General features: G+C 37.8%; 1 protein-coding gene across 2 annotated transcripts in view; it reads left to right on the top strand.

Annotated features, from left to right (window-relative positions):
• fusl (fuseless) overlaps positions 1 to 17,421 on the top strand; it is a 62,051-nt gene extending 44,630 nt beyond the window's left edge. The window contains exons 2-6 of one of the 2 annotated variants that reach the window (XR_011224956.1): positions 2,626 to 2,775; positions 7,438 to 7,624; positions 9,487 to 9,653; positions 11,364 to 17,050; positions 17,279 to 17,421. Coding sequence is in view for 1 of the 2 variants with exons in the window: in XM_069314094.1 (XP_069170195.1) it covers positions 2,626 to 2,775; positions 7,438 to 7,624; positions 9,487 to 9,653; positions 11,364 to 11,834 (975 nt within the window). In the remaining variant the exon portion in view is untranslated. Of the gene's footprint in view, positions 1 to 2,625; positions 2,776 to 7,437; positions 7,625 to 9,486; positions 9,654 to 11,363 lie in introns of both variants that reach the window. The other variant, XM_069314094.1, reaches the window with a different exon arrangement.
• The last annotated feature ends 722 nt before the right edge of the window (positions 17,422 to 18,143 follow it).

Genomic DNA, 18,143 nt, shown 5'->3' with positions numbered 1-18,143 from the left:
ATAAATCTGTAAAATAGCCCTCGAAGAAATAATTTCTCAACTGATCAAGTCAAGAAAATATGAAAATAGTTAAGATTCGTGCTAGAATCATTGATCTCACAGTTTCAGAATTAGGAAGAACAATTAAGTTACTAAATTAACTTAGAATTAATCAACTTACTAAAATTCACGGTAAAGAAGCTAGCAATTAATGAAGAATTTCTTCTCTACAACCTTTCATTCTCCTCTGAAATATTTTCAGGTGAAGAATGAATGCATGATGTACAATGTTTGGTTAAATACACATGTGAGAGAATTGAAAGAGTTTGGATCACTCACACATAGGGTAATGGGGTTAGGGCCTATTAAACATAAGTTATGGGGTTAGGGCCTATTAAACATAGGGTAAGGCATTGGGTAAAACTAGAGAGATCACGGTAGAGACGTCATCATCTGCTGATGTTTGGCGACATCTGAGTTTGTCAACATCCCCCACTGCCATTTTTTTTCTCTTCATCATAACCCAGAAGTCAAATTAATGAATGTAATTGCGTATAGAATAAATAATTCGTTTTTTTCTCGTTATGCTTGCTGAACACACTAATGAAAAATGTATCAACTTTGGATTTCCGCAATGCTGAATAAATAATATATAAAATCTAATTAACTCCATGCAATGTAGTTTGAAACACGAAAAATGCTCGAATTAGTAATTAAAACATCAATAAAAATCCCAATACGTGGTTAGATTACATTTGCATTTTGACACACAAATTTTGAATACATAGATGGGAGAAGTTGAAAAAAAAAGATGATTTTCCGTCATTATAAGTGGCGGCAGGGACGAAAAAAAGTTTGTTTTCAGCGCTCTGCACAAAAACTTACAAAAATTAGTTTTGTATTGTGTGTGTGTGTGTGTGTGTGTGTGTGTGTGTGTGTGTGTGTGTGTGTGTGTGTGGTGTGTGTGTGTGTGTGTGTGTGTGTGTGTGTGTGTGTGTGTGTGTGTGTGTGTGTGTGTGTGTGTGTGTGCGTGTATGTGTGTGTGTGTGTGTGTGTGTGTGTGTGTGTGTGTGTGTGTGTGTGTGTGTGTGTGTATTCACTTAGTTGTGTTTGCGGGGTTGAGCTCTGCTCTTTCGGTCCGCCTCTTGATTGTCAATCAATCAACTGTTACTAACTTTTTTTCTACACACACACACCCAGCAAGCAGCCCGCAACAGCTGTCTAACCCCTAGGTACCTATTTATTGCTAGGTAACAGGGGTATCAGGCCGAAAGATACTCTACCTATTTTGTTTCTGCCATCAGCCGGGTGTGTGTCTACTCACCTAGTTGTGCTTGCGGGGGTTGAGCTCTGGCTCTTTGGTCCCGCCTCTCAATCGTCAATCAATGCATTCCACCTGTTAACTACTCTGACACTGAAAAAGTTCTTTTTAATGTCCCTGTGGCTCATTTGGGTACTCAGTCTCCACCTGTGTCCCCACACCAACACGTGGACCCACCAACCACCCCAGGACCACACCAACACTTGAACCCACCAACCACCCCAACCACTATCACTTGGACCTTCCATTCCCCCCTCCGTCCTCACCCCTAGCCCTCTCCTCTTCCCCAAACTACAGAGTTAAACTGTGCGGAAAGTCAATGACGTAACTCACAGATATTCACCAGTGTGGTGAAAATTATCTACGTATTTACGACTGCGTCCAATATAGTTCCAAAGGGACACTGCAACCCGGTGTTATCGACTGTGGTTTATATGCTGTTGTTATTGGCGTTTTGTTGTTGAAAAAAGTGAAACAAAAATGCTCATATTTGACTATTGAAATGTATTTATTTTCACTATATGTCTTTAAGCGTGATATGATGTTTTGATTAAAGTTCAATCTTTTTCAGTGTTGTCTGTGGCTGGAATTCTTCTGAGTGTGTTTGTGTGTTTTAGTTGCAAGATTATGATACAATGTTAATGGCTGATCACTCAGTTCTGAGTGCGTTGTTAGTTTCTTTTATTTGAAGATGGAAAGTACGGGGAAACATGCATATTGTTATCACAGAAAGGTTTAGACCAATGATTCTAGCACGGATCGTTGTTATTTCATATGTTCTTCACTTGCGAAGTAGAAGAATTAATTCTACAAAAGTTTATTTTACAGTTGTATATGGCCCAACGCTAAGAGGTGCGTTTCAATGAACTTATCAACATTTGCAGTCTTAGAGGTGAATTAAATACAAGTTGGCTTCACCCACCGTATATATATATATATATATATATATATATATATATATATATATATATATATATATATATATATATATATATATATATATATATATATAATGAATGGACAATATGCATTCTTACATGTACTCACCCATTTATACAATGCCATCCATTTACACAAGAACATTTCGTCCGATATAAGCAAAAAACCTACAATCACCACTCCAATCCATGCAAAGATTCAACCCATCTTCCCATTAACAACACACCAACTCTTCAATCTCATCATCCACCCTCCCACAGACACACTCATCCTCCACCCTCCAACAAAGACACTCATCTTCTACCCTCCCACAGACAACACTCACGACCAATCACTCCAATTACTAATCAAAAGTGAATCTACAATCTTTGATTTTCCTCCCCCAGAAGGATCACTACGGGTACTTCATCCTGGATACGGTTTTCACAGTGGTGGTGACTGGGTCTCTGGTCGTGTTCGTCTGGAGAGGCTCGTGGGTCTTCCTCGACGCCTTGTTCTTTCCTGATCACCCTGTCTACTCCGCCTGGGGTTCCATGGTCAGTATGAGTTAATGGAGATAGCATAATTCTATCAATCACAATCACTTTGTCTCGGGCTGAAACCATGTGAGTATTACTACGATTGGACAACTATCATGGTCACTACTTTCCTAGTTAGACCGTAACATAGTCAATAGAAGCTTGATTACAATGATCTACATAATTTGGGTTAATATTCCATGTTAATTTTAATATAACACATTGGGAATAAATACGAGAACGTTAGGGCCTGTCTTGGATCTTTAACAAGTCAGTCCAATGATGACTGTACAGTTTCCAGTCATCATTATCCGAAACTAAGACGTTTCGGACCGTCTTAGTCCCTTTGACGATTTGATAAGGGTCCGAAAAGCATTGGACAGTCGTCGTTCTCATTTCATATTTGTGGGTTAGCTTGTTTCAGCCATGTTCATTATAACATTATCTTCAGATCAATTTCAACCATATTATCAGTAAACATTTACAGCTGCTAGGTTACTGCAATTATATTTTTAATTGACTCTTTTCTGTTTAATCTTGCTGTAGCTATTTGTTCATGCCAAGATAATATTTCCCGGTTTGATTTTTCATTCTAAGATATATAGCAACATTGGGGATTGCAAAGGAATTTATTAAAATAGTATGGCTAGTTCATAATTAAAATAGCAACCGTTTGGTTTATATGATTTATAGACACTTAGCCTCATATTATTACAGAATAATATTTCCAGCATCATATTATCACAGGTTAATGCTGATCTTATCACAGGTTTAAAGTTTAGTCCCATATATATATATATATATATATATATATATATATATATATATATATATATATATATATATATATATATATATATATTTATTTATATATATATATATATATATATATATATATATATATATATATATATAATATATATATATATTAAAAAATACTCCACAAATAAATATATATATCTTGCAACGTCAATACAGAACCAAAAAATGATATATTTGTTAGTCTTATGATTCACTTCGCCCAAAACCTTGTCAAACACACACCTTGTAATGTTAGAGAAGATAAGTATTCTGATAAACAAAAGACGGTCCCTCCTCCTCCCTCCCTCGCTAGGAACTGCACGAATCACAGAGAAAAGAAGAAGCGGTCCGGAGTCAATGACCCTGTTGACACAGTTCAGGAATTCATTAAATCCTGAGGAAGTCAACACCGAGGGCGACTCTGAGAGTGGTGTGGGGGGTTTGGGGGAGGGGTGGATGGAAGGGAAGGGGGATGGAAGGGGGACGGAAGGGATTGTTTGGGTGGGAAGGAGGAGGGAGAGGGAGTGGAATAGGAGGGAGAGGGAAGTGTGATGTTAGGAGTGTCACGAACCAAGGGCGCTCATGCTAACAGGATTAATGATCGTCTTGACACACACATGCACGCACACGCACACTCTCTCTCTCACACACACACACTCACACATTCACACTTACAACATCCGACGAGAAGAACCATCCGCGTAATTATTTACTAGGATGGTTCTTCAAGACAAGAAATAAAATTTTTTTTTATTATTTTCTACCACAATCGTGGCCACACATTTACAATGCTAACCAGCATATATACATTTTCTTCTGTCCCCCACGTACAGGGTTAGAGATCTGTTAAACATATAGTTCAGTGAATTATTGAACAATCAGCCATAGAAGGTGATTGTATGCTTTAAAAATCTAATTTTACCTATAAACATAAACACACATATTTACGTCTACGCTACATAAACAGTGCTCGAGGTGTTTTTTTACATAGCGTTATTAACGTGCGTTTACAAAGGTGAAAAGGCAATTCTGACCAGCTTCCACATATCTTGTATACAAATACACATACATATACATTTATACACATATCCACATATATATACATACACCTATGTCTCTCCTACTTTGACAGGGTAAGATAGCTTCTATTGAAACTTCTAGTATGTTATTAAACACTTAACTACTGAAGGTGACTAAGAAGCTTTTACAAGCTCAAGTTATAGGTACATACATTGTATAACAGATGTATTACATATTGTATAAATACAATAAATTGCATAACAGATTTATAACGTAGTCAATGTTGGGTACAAGTCCAATATATCATCAGGTGTTCCTGTATTCATATAGTATTTACAGAGTTCAGCATACCTCAGTCCAGGAGAGCGAAAGTCAGTCGATATGGGACATTCTACCATATAATGTTCAAGGGAATGCATGTTTTCTTTTTCACAAAGTTGACACATTGTGTACTCGGCATTTGGGGTTTGAGAGAGCTGCTAGATACGTTTATATCCCAGGCGTATTCTGGCCACTGTAACATCACATCGCAAAGTTCTTGCCCTATTAGTTCCATATATAAATGTCTCGTCACGATATTTATCATAATGTTTAATGCTACAACTTTCAGGCCTTTGTGAATTTGTTAGGTTAATATTCTCTTTGTCACAAATCACACGTGAAAGCATTTTATATAGCCAAGAACATATTCACACATGCATTTGAATTTAGGGTTTGTTTATATTTAACTTTATATATACGTTTTGTTGGCCTGAACTAATCAAACGAGTCTGGTGAATTGAGACAACATAGAATTAAACAGTTTGATATTTGTTTGAAGTTATGTATGTGAATATTCACTTTTAATGGATATCTCTTAATTTCTGATGAACCAAGAATCCCTGGCTTAAGAAAAGTGAAACGTTAGTTGATGATTTTCTAAGGAATCTTATCTGTAATCGACCAACAAGATACCTGGAAAAAATCCTTGATAACCTTCACAAACCTTGTGTGCGTCGACAGTGTGTTCTCCCAATTTGACAAACTTTCAATATGAAGTAGTTTTTCCCTAACATATGCATACAAACCTAGATTTTTTATTCATAGCTCATACTTGTTCGTCGGAAAATGCATATAAAGTGAGTTGCTTAAATTTCAGTAAATTAGCTCAGCTTGGTCTTGGCTGTCGAGAACGTTTAAATTAAAGTGCTTTAATTGCAGGGACGAGTTGTTCATTAAATAGGCTGAAGTAGATTTGTCATTAAAATAAATTTCAAAATGTCTGCGAGGTAGAGAAAGCCTAATTTTCTTCACTATAAACCAAAAATAACGTGTTAAAGACATTCGACTACAAGTTTATATGAGAGGAACGAAAAATAGACCCTTAATATCATCGGGGTACTCTGTACAGTAATTACTTAACAGTTCCTGATGATGAGTTGTGAGATCCATAGAGTTCATATTAATTCAACAATTCTCTACGTTCACTATGTATATTTAACTATATTATTTAATATGTTTCACCTTTAGGTTACCTTTGGATACGTAATTTATCAGCTCCAAACACGGGCATCGCGTCACACATATTGAAACACGGTTAGCAGTACCCGTAGAGTTTATTTACTTTCTCTATACTAAAACTTACACTTTACAGTTACGAAAATTAAGACATAATGCCCATTCCTTGCTTGACGCACAGCTCCTGGTCCCTGACAGATTGCAAGAAAGATTTATGTTTACGTTGACTGAAGTGTGAATTGATAATAAAACCGATAACAAAGTGGCTTGAGTCTTACAATCAGTTGTCTTGCATCTCCGCTAATTATTCCTCGCCCGAAGATGACTTGTATCCTTATGATGGCGCTACCCAGTGAGCACCATATGTGCAACGTTGAGTGTCAATATTGAATCTAAGTTACTCTTGGATATTGTGTCACTCGGCAGACATTTTCCGAGGTTTTTAAAGCTTCTAAGTTAACAATGAAATGCCAGACATCAAGCGGAATGTTCACTCTGCAGCCATTGAACATTGCGACTAAGACGAGGCTTTTTTTCACTGTGACTAAACCACGGTTTTGACTACGTCTACCAAGGCAGGGCTCTGACCACTGTGACCAAGGCAGGACTTTGACCACTGTGACCAAGGCCGGGCTTTGACCACTGTGACCAAGGCCGGGCTTTGACCGCTGTGGCCAAGCCAGGCTTTTGACCTCTTCCAGTGCTAAAATAACTTATTCCTTGAGTTTAAAATTCAGAAATCTTTATTAAAATATATTTAAAGTGAACCAGAATCGTTGGTGAAAAAGAAGTGGGTTAGGTTCAGTTTGGATCGGCTTCACTGAGAATATCGACAGCTGGGTTCGTCTCTAGTCCCATTTCGGAGAGTCCTCTCGTCGAGAAGTCAGACTCGGCACTCAGCACACCATGTGAATTCAACTGAAGTCTCCATTGACTTATAGTGTCAAAGAAGACTGCCGTTGCATTCAGTACGTCTCGAAGTGTGACAGAGAAACTGTGGTAATATTCCCGGTGTATTTTGACGTATTTTTCTGTGGTAATATTCCCGGTGTATTGAAATGATTGGGTATTTGTGCACCCCCAGTCATTTTGATACACCGGAGAACAAATCACCATTGGTGTTGGGGACAATAGTGTCGATGTGTTGTTCTTCGTATTTAGGACGACAGTAAAGATTTGGTCTTGAGGTGTTGGGAACGCCAGTGACGATGTGTCCTTCCGGTGTTTGGGAGGATATTGACGGTGTGTGTTCTCTCAGGTATTGGGTGTAAGTGACGCAGTGTCCTCCTCAAAATGTTGAAGATGCCAGTGATCCCTGACACTCCCCTCTGATGTACAGGATGACCCAGTATTTTCTTGCAGATATTGGGGTTAACGGTGACGCTGCTGGTGTTCCTGGCGCAGCTGGTGTTGATCCCGTGCCTCCGGAAGGCGAGGAAGGGTCTGTTTAAGATCCTGGTGGAAGACGTTTACCACACTATCTGCTTCGTCGGCGACGTTAACGTATGGAGAGGCGTGTGGATGCTACTGAATATATATCTTCTCCCAGGTAGTGGACGCTCTCCTGTATGCTGTCTTTTCTCTGCCTTCTTGCTAAGACTATATAAGAAAGAGTTCGGCATTGTGTTTAAGGCATATCAACCTCTGGATGGTTATTTAACCCACTACACTATTTAGTGACCAACCAAAATATATACCTTAGTTCTGACCATATGGCTAACGTGAACTCTCAGTTTATATGCACTGAGAAGCAGAGTACACCTTTCGGTTACATATATATATATATATATATATATATATATATATATATATATATATATATATATATATATATATATATATATATATATATATATATATATATGTATATATATATGTTATCTGCTTCGTCGGCGAAGCAGACGAAGATATATGTACATATTTCCCTGTCCAGATAGTTTGGAAAGCTCCCCCCATCATGTAACTGAAAACGTGTCATCCTGTAAAGGTGCCATATACCAGCATAATAACGCCATCTGTTGGCGGACGGAATAAATTCAGAGAGAGCAGAAGAATTTCCCAATATTAATAATTTTCCTTCAATACTCAGATTTCGTTCTTTATTCAGCTTTAATGTTAATGATAACTTCAATAATTAAAATATCTTTGTTAATTTATACTATATTTTTAGACATTTATGTTTATTACATATTAAAGGCTCAATTTCCACCAAGTTTCTTAATGAATTAACATTCATTTTATATATAATAAATGATCTCACAACTCCTGCTACTTTCTTAGGCACAACAATATATGTATGAAATACAGATAATCATATCGCTTCACTTTATATGTGTAGCCAATGCATACAGATTCTTTAGTTGATAGAGTATTATATTCTAAAATTTATTCTTATCCTGCGCGCGCACACACACACCACAAACACACATTATAAACTCATACACACAAACACACACACACACACACTGTGTATGGAGGCTGACTCCATACACAGTTTCAAATGTAGATATGATAGAGCCCAGTACCCGCCAAACACGCACCGAAACTACGACGTTGGTACCACGTTCGAACAAGTTTTAATACTTCCTAACCAGTTATAACAACCAGTATAGCAAGTTGTAACAACGTTCTAATACGTCATAAACCCGTTAAGCCAAGATGTAACAACTTTATTACAAGTTGTAACAAGCGGAAAATAGAGACAGTTTCGGTTTGCGTTTCCAGGGTAGGCTCAGGAATCTGTACACCAGTTGATTGACAGTTGAGAGGCGGGACCAAAGAGCCAAAGCTCAACCCCCGCAAGCACAAATAGGTGAGTACAACTAACATTCCTCCTACACGACTTCTCGCATTCCAAATTCGGCGTGTCTTGTTTTCTCAGAATTGCTCAGTGTTTTAAGTAAGAAATAATATTAATATTACACTTACAAAAATAAAAAATTTAATTTATTCAATAGCATATAAATAAATAGCTCACGTGAAACACGTCAAAATAGACACACCAGCTCGACAAGTATTACGAAAATAGTTTCCTAACTACATGGTCTAGTTAGTTAGGCCTACTACATGGCTACTAGTTAGGCCTAGAAAATATCCACATTGCATTCAGTATAATGCAGGTTACATTAACTTTATCTATGAATTCAAGCAAATATGATATAAAAGATCGTAATACAAATAGTCATAACCACAACTATAATATTGGTTAGGCCGCTACGAACTACAACGTAGTCTAGGTCGTTTGAAACAAGCCAGTAATTCTACGTCTATTATGTTATCCAGTAATTTGTTCCATAGATTAACAACCCTCTTTCCTAATCACTATTTACCCAGGTATTCATCGAATCAAATCAAATTTAAAATTTATGCCAACTCTTGTGTCACTTTGACTTTCTGACTCCCACCTGGCAGGTCTCCCAGTGCTTAGCAACTTGCTGACGACTGTTGGGGGATTGATGGTGCTCATGTGTTTCTACACCTCAAACTCTATCCTGGTCAAGGGCGCTGTGATGGATGGACTCGGTGATGGATCCAAGAGCATTGTCTTCCCAACACGATACTTCAGGCTCTTTCTCAAGGTGAGCGGTCACTGCTCCTGGTTTTTCTCTAGATCAGAGGTCACTATCTCTTACATCTCACTACAACATGATCTCTCACATGACGAGGGTTCATTATTTTCGATTATTTTGCAACGTGAGTATTCAGGGCTTTCAGCTATTCATCATTGTGGCCCTATACTTTTTCCAGCATCTTCAGCAAATTCAGTTACATCCCCTGAAACGTAAACAGGTGGAACAGACCACACACTAGAAGTTGAAGGGACGACGACGTTTCGGTCCGTCCTGGACCATTCTCACGTCGATTGTGAGAATGACTTGACATGAGAATGACTTGTTTCAATCGACTTGAGAATGGTCCAGGACGGACCGAAATGTCGTCGTCCCTTTAACTTCTAGTGTGTGGTCTGGTCAACATACTTCAGTCACGTTATTGTGACTCATCGCCTGCAGGTGGAACACTTTCTTAAGTGATCCTACACGAGTTGATTACAGTTTTTGATGGATGGAGACCTTAGATTAGATTATTTTTTGGATTTAGTCAGAAAATTTGATTTCATGTGTCCCAATCTGGCGTCAGTAGGCTTCGGATAAAAATCAGTAAGACAGATTTGCACTTCTTAATCGAATTACTTCGGATATAATTCTTTCGTCTCGTATTTAATTTTTTCCCCCAGGATGGAATGTAATTAAGAGGCAGTATTTTATTATTCCTTGGTGCCCCGTTAATCATGGCCTCATTTGCATATATATTCCACAGACCTGGAATTTAAGAAAGTTTGTTAAACTCTCTTGAGCCTATTTTGCACCTCCCCTTGCTGCAGCTGAGATTTAAACGTGTAGACTTACCTCCAAATGTATTCATTCCTTTGCAGGCGATGAGACACAATAACGTGGCTAAAGTATGTTGACCAGATCACACACTAGATGGTGAAGGGACGACAACGTTTCGGTCAGTCCTGGACCATTCTCAAGTCGATTGTGAATGGTCCAGGACGGACCGAAATGTCGTCGTCCCTTCACCTTCTAGTGTGTGATCTGGTCAACAATTCATACCTTTGATTGAATATAAATGTAAGATTGTTTTAGCTAAACAATGAGCGCGAAGATTTAGTATTTACTTTATATCTAAATGAAAGCATTATTTATTGTGATATTATTAGTGTTTAACAAATGAGAATATATTTGTCCATAAAGCTCTTAAAGATTTACTGCACTGTTCCTCAGTCAAATAAAAATAAATTTGGAAAAACAAAATTGAGTAAATATTTTCATAGTCTAAATACGTTAAAATTTTATTCACAGCCTCTGAATTTATTGAAAATAGATGTTGTGTTTGTATTACTTATAAACTTAGTTATCATCTAATTATTTCTTAAAGTTTGTAGAAGTCACCTCGTTAGTGTTTAGGTATAAAAAGTAGCTGCAAACACAAGCAATCCAAATAGTATCTTTAATTATCATAAGTAGTTCATGTAATTATCAAGTTCTGTAGTAGTAGTAGTAGTAAGTAGTCCTGTAGTAATTATCAAGTCCTTGATGCTCAATAGGAGTGTGAATATATTTCAACAACGTGAAATACGGAAAAAAGTATTTTTCGTCATGGTTTTTCTTATTATAATGCTTATAGTCTTGAAATTATTGTATAAATTGAATTATGTCAAAAAGTACTGATTATGCAGGTATTCACATGTAAATCTTATCACCCAACTTTTCTGTAATGTTTTACAGAAGAGAGAGGAAGATCAGCAGCGGCCAGACCTCTGGGAGCCACTTGGGGACGGAGTCCGGCCTCCCTTATTCATCAACACGCCGATAGAATCAACCCTCGCCAGTAAGGCCAACGGCGTGTGTGATGGACGGGGCTTCGGCGACGGTCACAGCTTCACTGACGGCTTCGGGGATGGCTACAGCAGCGCTTACACCGAGGGCGACGGAAGAAGCGCGCGTCCAAATTCCACCTTCCAGAGCCCCGAGGCTAGTTCCACCAGGGTGTCCATTCGAACCTCCACCCATGATACTAGCCGTCTCGACCTCACCTCTTACGAACTCGGTCGCCAAGACCTTATCTCCTACGACCTCAGCCATCAAGATCCCATCTCTCACAACCTTGGGTCTCGCAACCCTGGTCGTCGGGCCTCTAGTTCATACACATCAAGTTATCAAGATTCTATTTCACATCAAACCGAGACGCCTTTGTAACTCTTCAGCTAGGAAAAACTTTTAGTAGTACATATACACCTCAAGAACAAAAGATAATACTTATTTTTTCACTTAGTTTCAGTTTTGAGAGTACTCAAAGCAAGCAAGACAATTATCCCCAAAGATGAGCCTTATTAGTAGGCCTCCACATATATAGCTGTACATATTTTATATACATATATTATATATATTATATATATAAATAGATATAGTCCTCTGAGAATTGCAGTCGTGTATTTATATTCAAAGTTGACGATGTTAAGTAGATTGAATTGTAGATAGATTTCATAATACTATCTTATGTATTAAGATACATACGTAATACATACTGTGTATTACGCATGTGATACGTAATGCATACTGTGTACTACGTATATGATACGTAGTACTGTGATGCACCTTCCGGCGTACCGTGATGCACCAGATAAGACGATTATCTAATGCTCTCACCATCAGGGCTCAAATTTCATTTCATGGACACATGGAGTCAGAAAGTAACGGAGATTGAAATAGAGAGGAATTGTGTAGATTAGGTTCTCAATGCTAATTTACTGTTAGATCCTGTACAAATATCTCCAAAACGCATTGCTGTAACAAAATGTTTTTTAAATGTCCATGTAGTGACGTGATAAGGAGACTTAGTAAGCTGGTAACATTAACTTAGATGCAGGAGTTACCACTCGTGGACAGCTGTGGTAACTCACAATGTGCTGTCACTCAAACAGGATTCCATCACACTTTACTGTAGTCCGCGAGTCAAGAATATCATTGCTTTAAGTTGGTGCCATTAAAATGTTATTCTGTTGAGGGTATCTGTAAGGGAATTGGTAGCACGTTTACCTTATGTTTTACAACCAATTTCGGTCCGGTTGGAGATCTGGACAAGGAACGTTGAATAGACGGCAATCATTTAATGTCAGCCCCTGTTCACCCATGAGTACTCGCGGACCTGGGAACACATTGGTGGATAATATTCCAGGGAAAAGAAAGTAGGGCAAGGTTTAAGATGAGCTGTAGGAAGGGAAAGCTTTTTGCTTGCTAACAAATCAGAATTAATTTTTCTCCTGTACCCACATCTGTAGACAAATAATACACAAATGCTACTTGTGGAATGTGGAATGAACTCTGTACTCAAGAAGAGAAGAACTCCGTCGTTTTACTTTAAGACATCGCTAGTTTTAACTGAATCTTCCGTGCCACTAATTGTGCACCAAAGTTTTGATCAGTGACTTAGAGCATCATTCTCGTGTAGAAACGTGTCCATCAATCAACTTACTCTTCTGCTGCATGACATCAATTGACATGTCACCCTAGAGGGCGTAATTTTTTAAATAAATAAAAAAAACTGTTTTGCGGCTTTGGAAATTGATAATTCAAGACTGCTCAATTAACAACAATCAAACGAAGCTTTGCCACATCAAGGAATTACAGCTTATGATAAATTTTCCTCAAAAAAGGTTGGTGTTACATATATTAAAGCATTCCCTTCTACATAAATATCTGCATTATGTCTTTTTCATTGCAGCAGAGAGTGCTGGTCATCAATATATGACGAATATTTGCTAGTCGACACACTGTTACCATACAGGCCAAATTAATTATAACTAACTACTGATTACCTTTGTACCGAACTAGTCAGAGCACGTACAGACGCTGGCCGTACCATGACCCTCACTACGTTCTCCACCGGGGACAAATCTGCCAGAATGACGTTGATGTGACCATGCATTAACGTTATAAACGGTTTTCCAACGTTCATTAAACGTTACTGGAGCATGATTTGTCCGCTGGGATAATTATCACGCTCGGGAGGGTCGAGGGATGCTGGGAACGTTGAATGACGTTAATGTTATTGATTCAACCTGAAATTAACGTAACTCTGAATACTGTGCTCACTGGATAGGTGGATTGTAGGTGGATTGTGGATTAATTTATTAACTATTAGTTCATATAGATCCTTTATGCGGGATATTAACATTAAGGATCCTTGAGAATATGTAATATATTTTCACTATTTTAATGATAAATAATAATAAAAGAACCAAGTACCAAGAGTCTCGCTTGCACTATTTGTAATTTAATTTTATGATCTGTTTCGGGATTTTAATTACGATAATTTGGTTATTTGTTACTGTTCAGAATTTATTAGAAAGATAATTGGAAAGATTTTGTATTTTCCTTTTACGTCATTAGGCGTAGAAAGCTTATTAAAATATTTAAATATGTCTCAAATAAGTTATAATAACGTGACTCGAATACCCAACCCACACACATGAAATGAGAAACATATATTTCATATGTGGGTTGAATTATTGATTCAAATAAATAATATTTTTTACTCAAAAAACCCATTGAAAACCCATTTTTTTTTACGAAAGTGACTACTAGAAAGATATATGAAGATTCCAAGCTTATTAATTGCTTTTGACGGAGTTAAGACAGACCGAGTGGAGTTTAAAGGACGGTCACTTAGACTTACAGACAAGACTTAGATATTTAACAAGTTAGTTTTGTATTAAGATAAATGGTCTTTATCGAAAAAGAGCATAATTCCTGCTATTTCTGTAAAAAATTATTTTTACCCCTAAGACTTTTACAGTGGCATTATGATAAAAGTAGAAACTATTAGTTCATATAAAATGTATATATCTAACGACAGGGATATATTCACCGAGAGGTATACTCTGCTTCTCGGTATATACACTCTTAGTCTACTTTAGTCCTGAACTATGTTCAGAATTAAAGTATACTTGCCGGTTGGTCAGTATTCTAGTGTGGTGCCCTTAATCGAACTTAATTGGGATCAAAGTTGTGTCTCTGAAAACAAGTCCTGTACACATGCCTCCTTGGGCACACGCTTCTGGACAAACTACCGACTGAACAATGGTCCAGTGAGTGATGCGTGTGTCAGGGGCAGTTCAGGGACGGGAGATCGATCCTCTTATATGACTTCAATGTTTTTTCACAGATCTTGTGCATAATTATCCGCCATGATCAAGCACAGGAAGCATCTTGGGGAAGGAGGGTGTACATGTTCCATCTATCGGCTCTGTCATCTATGATTAGTGTTGATTATTCCAAGCGATGAGTCACAATAACGTGGCTAAAGTATGTTGACCAGACCACACACTAGAAGGTGAAGGGACGACGACGTTTCGGTCCGTCCTGGACCATTCTCAAGTCGATTGTCACAATTGACTTGAGACAATCAATCTGACTTGAGAATGGTCCAGGACGGACCGAAACGTCGTCGTCTCTTCACCTTCTAGTGAGTGATCTGGTCAACAGTGTTGATTATTGTTGGATTGGGTTATTTGGGTGGCATGAAACGGTCGCTTTTCGTCTTCGATAATTTGTCTTTCTCTTTGTCCTCTAGAGGTGTCTTTCCTCTCACTTTGCTCAGTGTCTCGACTCACTCCATAAAGCATCTTTCGTCCTCCATTCCCCACATCCAGCATCTCTCATCCCTCCACCACTAGCATCTCTCTCCACCACCACTACCACCAGCAACTCTTCTTCCTCCACCAGCAACTCTCCTCCACCGCCACCAGTATTTCCACAATCCTCGAATCCATATTTATTTGCTCTGTACCTTGCACCCAAACTCACAATTTCCACCAGTGCATGATACGTTGCCGTTAGTACAAAAAACTAGCCTTTGTTAATTTAAGGAGAATGTTTTACCGAACTGCCAAATGTAATTTATGTCAACACTAGCACGGATTTCATGTAATATTTGACATTGTCGAGCTTTTTCTTTTGTTACAAAAACTACAGATTTTTTGCTTTGGTTTTAGGACCAGAGTTCGCCAATGACAGAATGAGATATTCAGAGGCATATTGACAATAATTATAGTTTTTTGTTTAAATTACCATAGTTGTATTAACTATTAAGTTTGATGTAATGCACAAAAAATATCCAAAATCATGTTGTCAATGGGAATTATTAATATATATATATATATATTTATAAAATTCAAGGTCTCTACTTCTTTACTTGAAGAAGGACAGTCTTTAAGATACTAACGTTTGCTCCCCAAACAAACGAAACCTGAATTGGCCAGCTCGTTCTCATAAACGAAGGCTAAATGCTCGTTAATCCCGCCGCCAAATCCCAGTTAACGAATGTAAAAGACTTTGCACACGACTCAACTCATGACGTCGGAACAATGCTTTACTGACGTCCTGTCTTAGAATCACACCTCTACAAATACTTCACGTGTTACTAATACAAATAATTACCATCAGAACCTAAACACCTAACCTAACCTAATCTAGGCCTATTTATACCCCATATTTTAATTAATAATAGTTATATATATCTGAAAAATACTGATTTTGAATACACAGTAAATTAAAATTTGAGGAATGTGTCTTTGGGGTCGGCAGTAGCTTGGACAAGCAGAGCCTGAGGTCGAGAGGTGATTTCTGCTACTTTATGTGTAGCGAACGTGGGAAAATATACACACTAAATTTGTTTTCTGTGGCTGTGTATATTCGCTGTATAAAGGACTGCCAGGAAGCTGTTTCCTCATAATATTTAGTGTACATAAGCATCAGTTCTGCTATCTTTTGTATTTAAAGTTACGGATTCCAAATTAGGCAGCAAAGGAGGTAATTTTAATTGTAGAGTCAATTAATTGTAGAAAACGCACCGAAATTGTGAGAAATCGCTAAGCCAGGATGACTATAGTACATGTAAGGGATACGAGGACATTAGGAGATGGGATAGAGGAATAGAGGAAAGGAACGGTGCCTAACCAATTGGGCAATTGGGAGTCGAACGGCAACTTACAAAGAAGCGAGGCTGTTGCTGAACCGATAAGTCCAAGTGACTGCACTAACAGAAGAAAATGATATAAAATAAACATCATTTATATACACCAGTAACGTAACTTTCGTGCATTATTAATTTGCCTTAACAATGTAAGGTCAGTATGCATGACCTGTCCTCACACTAAACTCACCACATATGTGACGTCAACATTAGATACTTTAGTGAAATTAATGTCGTTTTCGACTTTAATTAGTCGGACGCTAATTAAAAATCGTTTTCACGAATTAATGAGCATACGACCTCAATATGAAACGTGGCCTGCTTGTCTTTGTACCCTTCTGGTTAGCTAAAAACTACTTATAATTTGATGCTTGTCTAATCATTTTAACGGCCTGAACCAAGATCAAAAGTCTGAACAAGGTTCTAAAGTCTGAACAAGGTTCTAAAGTCTGAACAAGGTTCTAAAGTCTGAACAAGGTTCTAAAGTCTGAACAAGGTTCTAAAGTCTGAACAAGGTTCTAAAGTCTGAACAAGGTTCTAAAGTCTGAACAAGGTTCTAAAGTCTGAATAAGGTTCTAAAGTCTGAACAAGGTTCTAAAGTCTGAACAAGGTTCTAAAGTCTGAACAAGGTTCTAAAGTCTGAACAAGGTTCTAAAGTCTGAACAAGGATTGAAAGTCTGAAGGTACGGAGATGTAAACAGGAATATAGCTGCCGGTATACGTGTGGTGTTTTATCAGTAATGTGTGTGAGTGTATGTTTCCACTACGTACAGTGCTATTTAGGTTTAAATAAATAAAACATTAACCATATTGCTATATATTTTATTCTTCCCGAATGTGAAGAGTCTTTGAGACACTTGGGGTGATTTCAAGGGGACGAATGTTGATATTTCCATGCTTATTCTGTAGTAAAAACAAGAATTAAGTAATCAATTTTACTAAACGATTAATTATATTCAAATAAAATTCTTGCTGCTTTGCTGAACACGAAAATAAGAGTATAATTTGAACTTTACAAATTATACCGTACAAGCTGAAAAATATTAATTTAAGTGTTAGATAGGGTACCTTGCGGTACCCGGAGCGACCCTAAAATGTTGTTCTATTGGATTGGGCTCTGATTCAAGGGGAGCAATAGAGCCGACCCAGACCCACCTATAACAGTCCACTCACTCATACTAGTCACCCTGCAAAGCCCAGTGAGGCTACCCCAAAGCGTCTGACCTACAACCTTGGACATACATACAGAGAAACCATTTTATGGATCAAAAAGATTGCAGCTGAATAAAAGGAGTAACTGACGAACATAAAATAAATATTGAATTTGCCCGGAGACAAACCAGAGAACAGAGTAATCATTTTCAACGCCTTCCGATAAGTAGATGAGTTAATACGAGATGTAGTTATCACGAGGCTAGTAGATCTGGCAGATAGCGAATGCAAAAGGCTAGTGGATACGATAACAAGTGAATATGACGGCTAGTGGATATGACAGCTAGTGAATATGGTGAATAGTGGATATGACAGCTGGT

The sequence above is a fragment of the Procambarus clarkii genome, chromosome 78 (assembly GCF_040958095.1).
Source record: "Procambarus clarkii isolate CNS0578487 chromosome 78, FALCON_Pclarkii_2.0, whole genome shotgun sequence".
Classification (NCBI taxonomy): Eukaryota; Metazoa; Arthropoda; class Malacostraca; order Decapoda; family Cambaridae; genus Procambarus; species Procambarus clarkii.
This window is presented reverse-complemented; position numbering and strand designations above follow the sequence as displayed.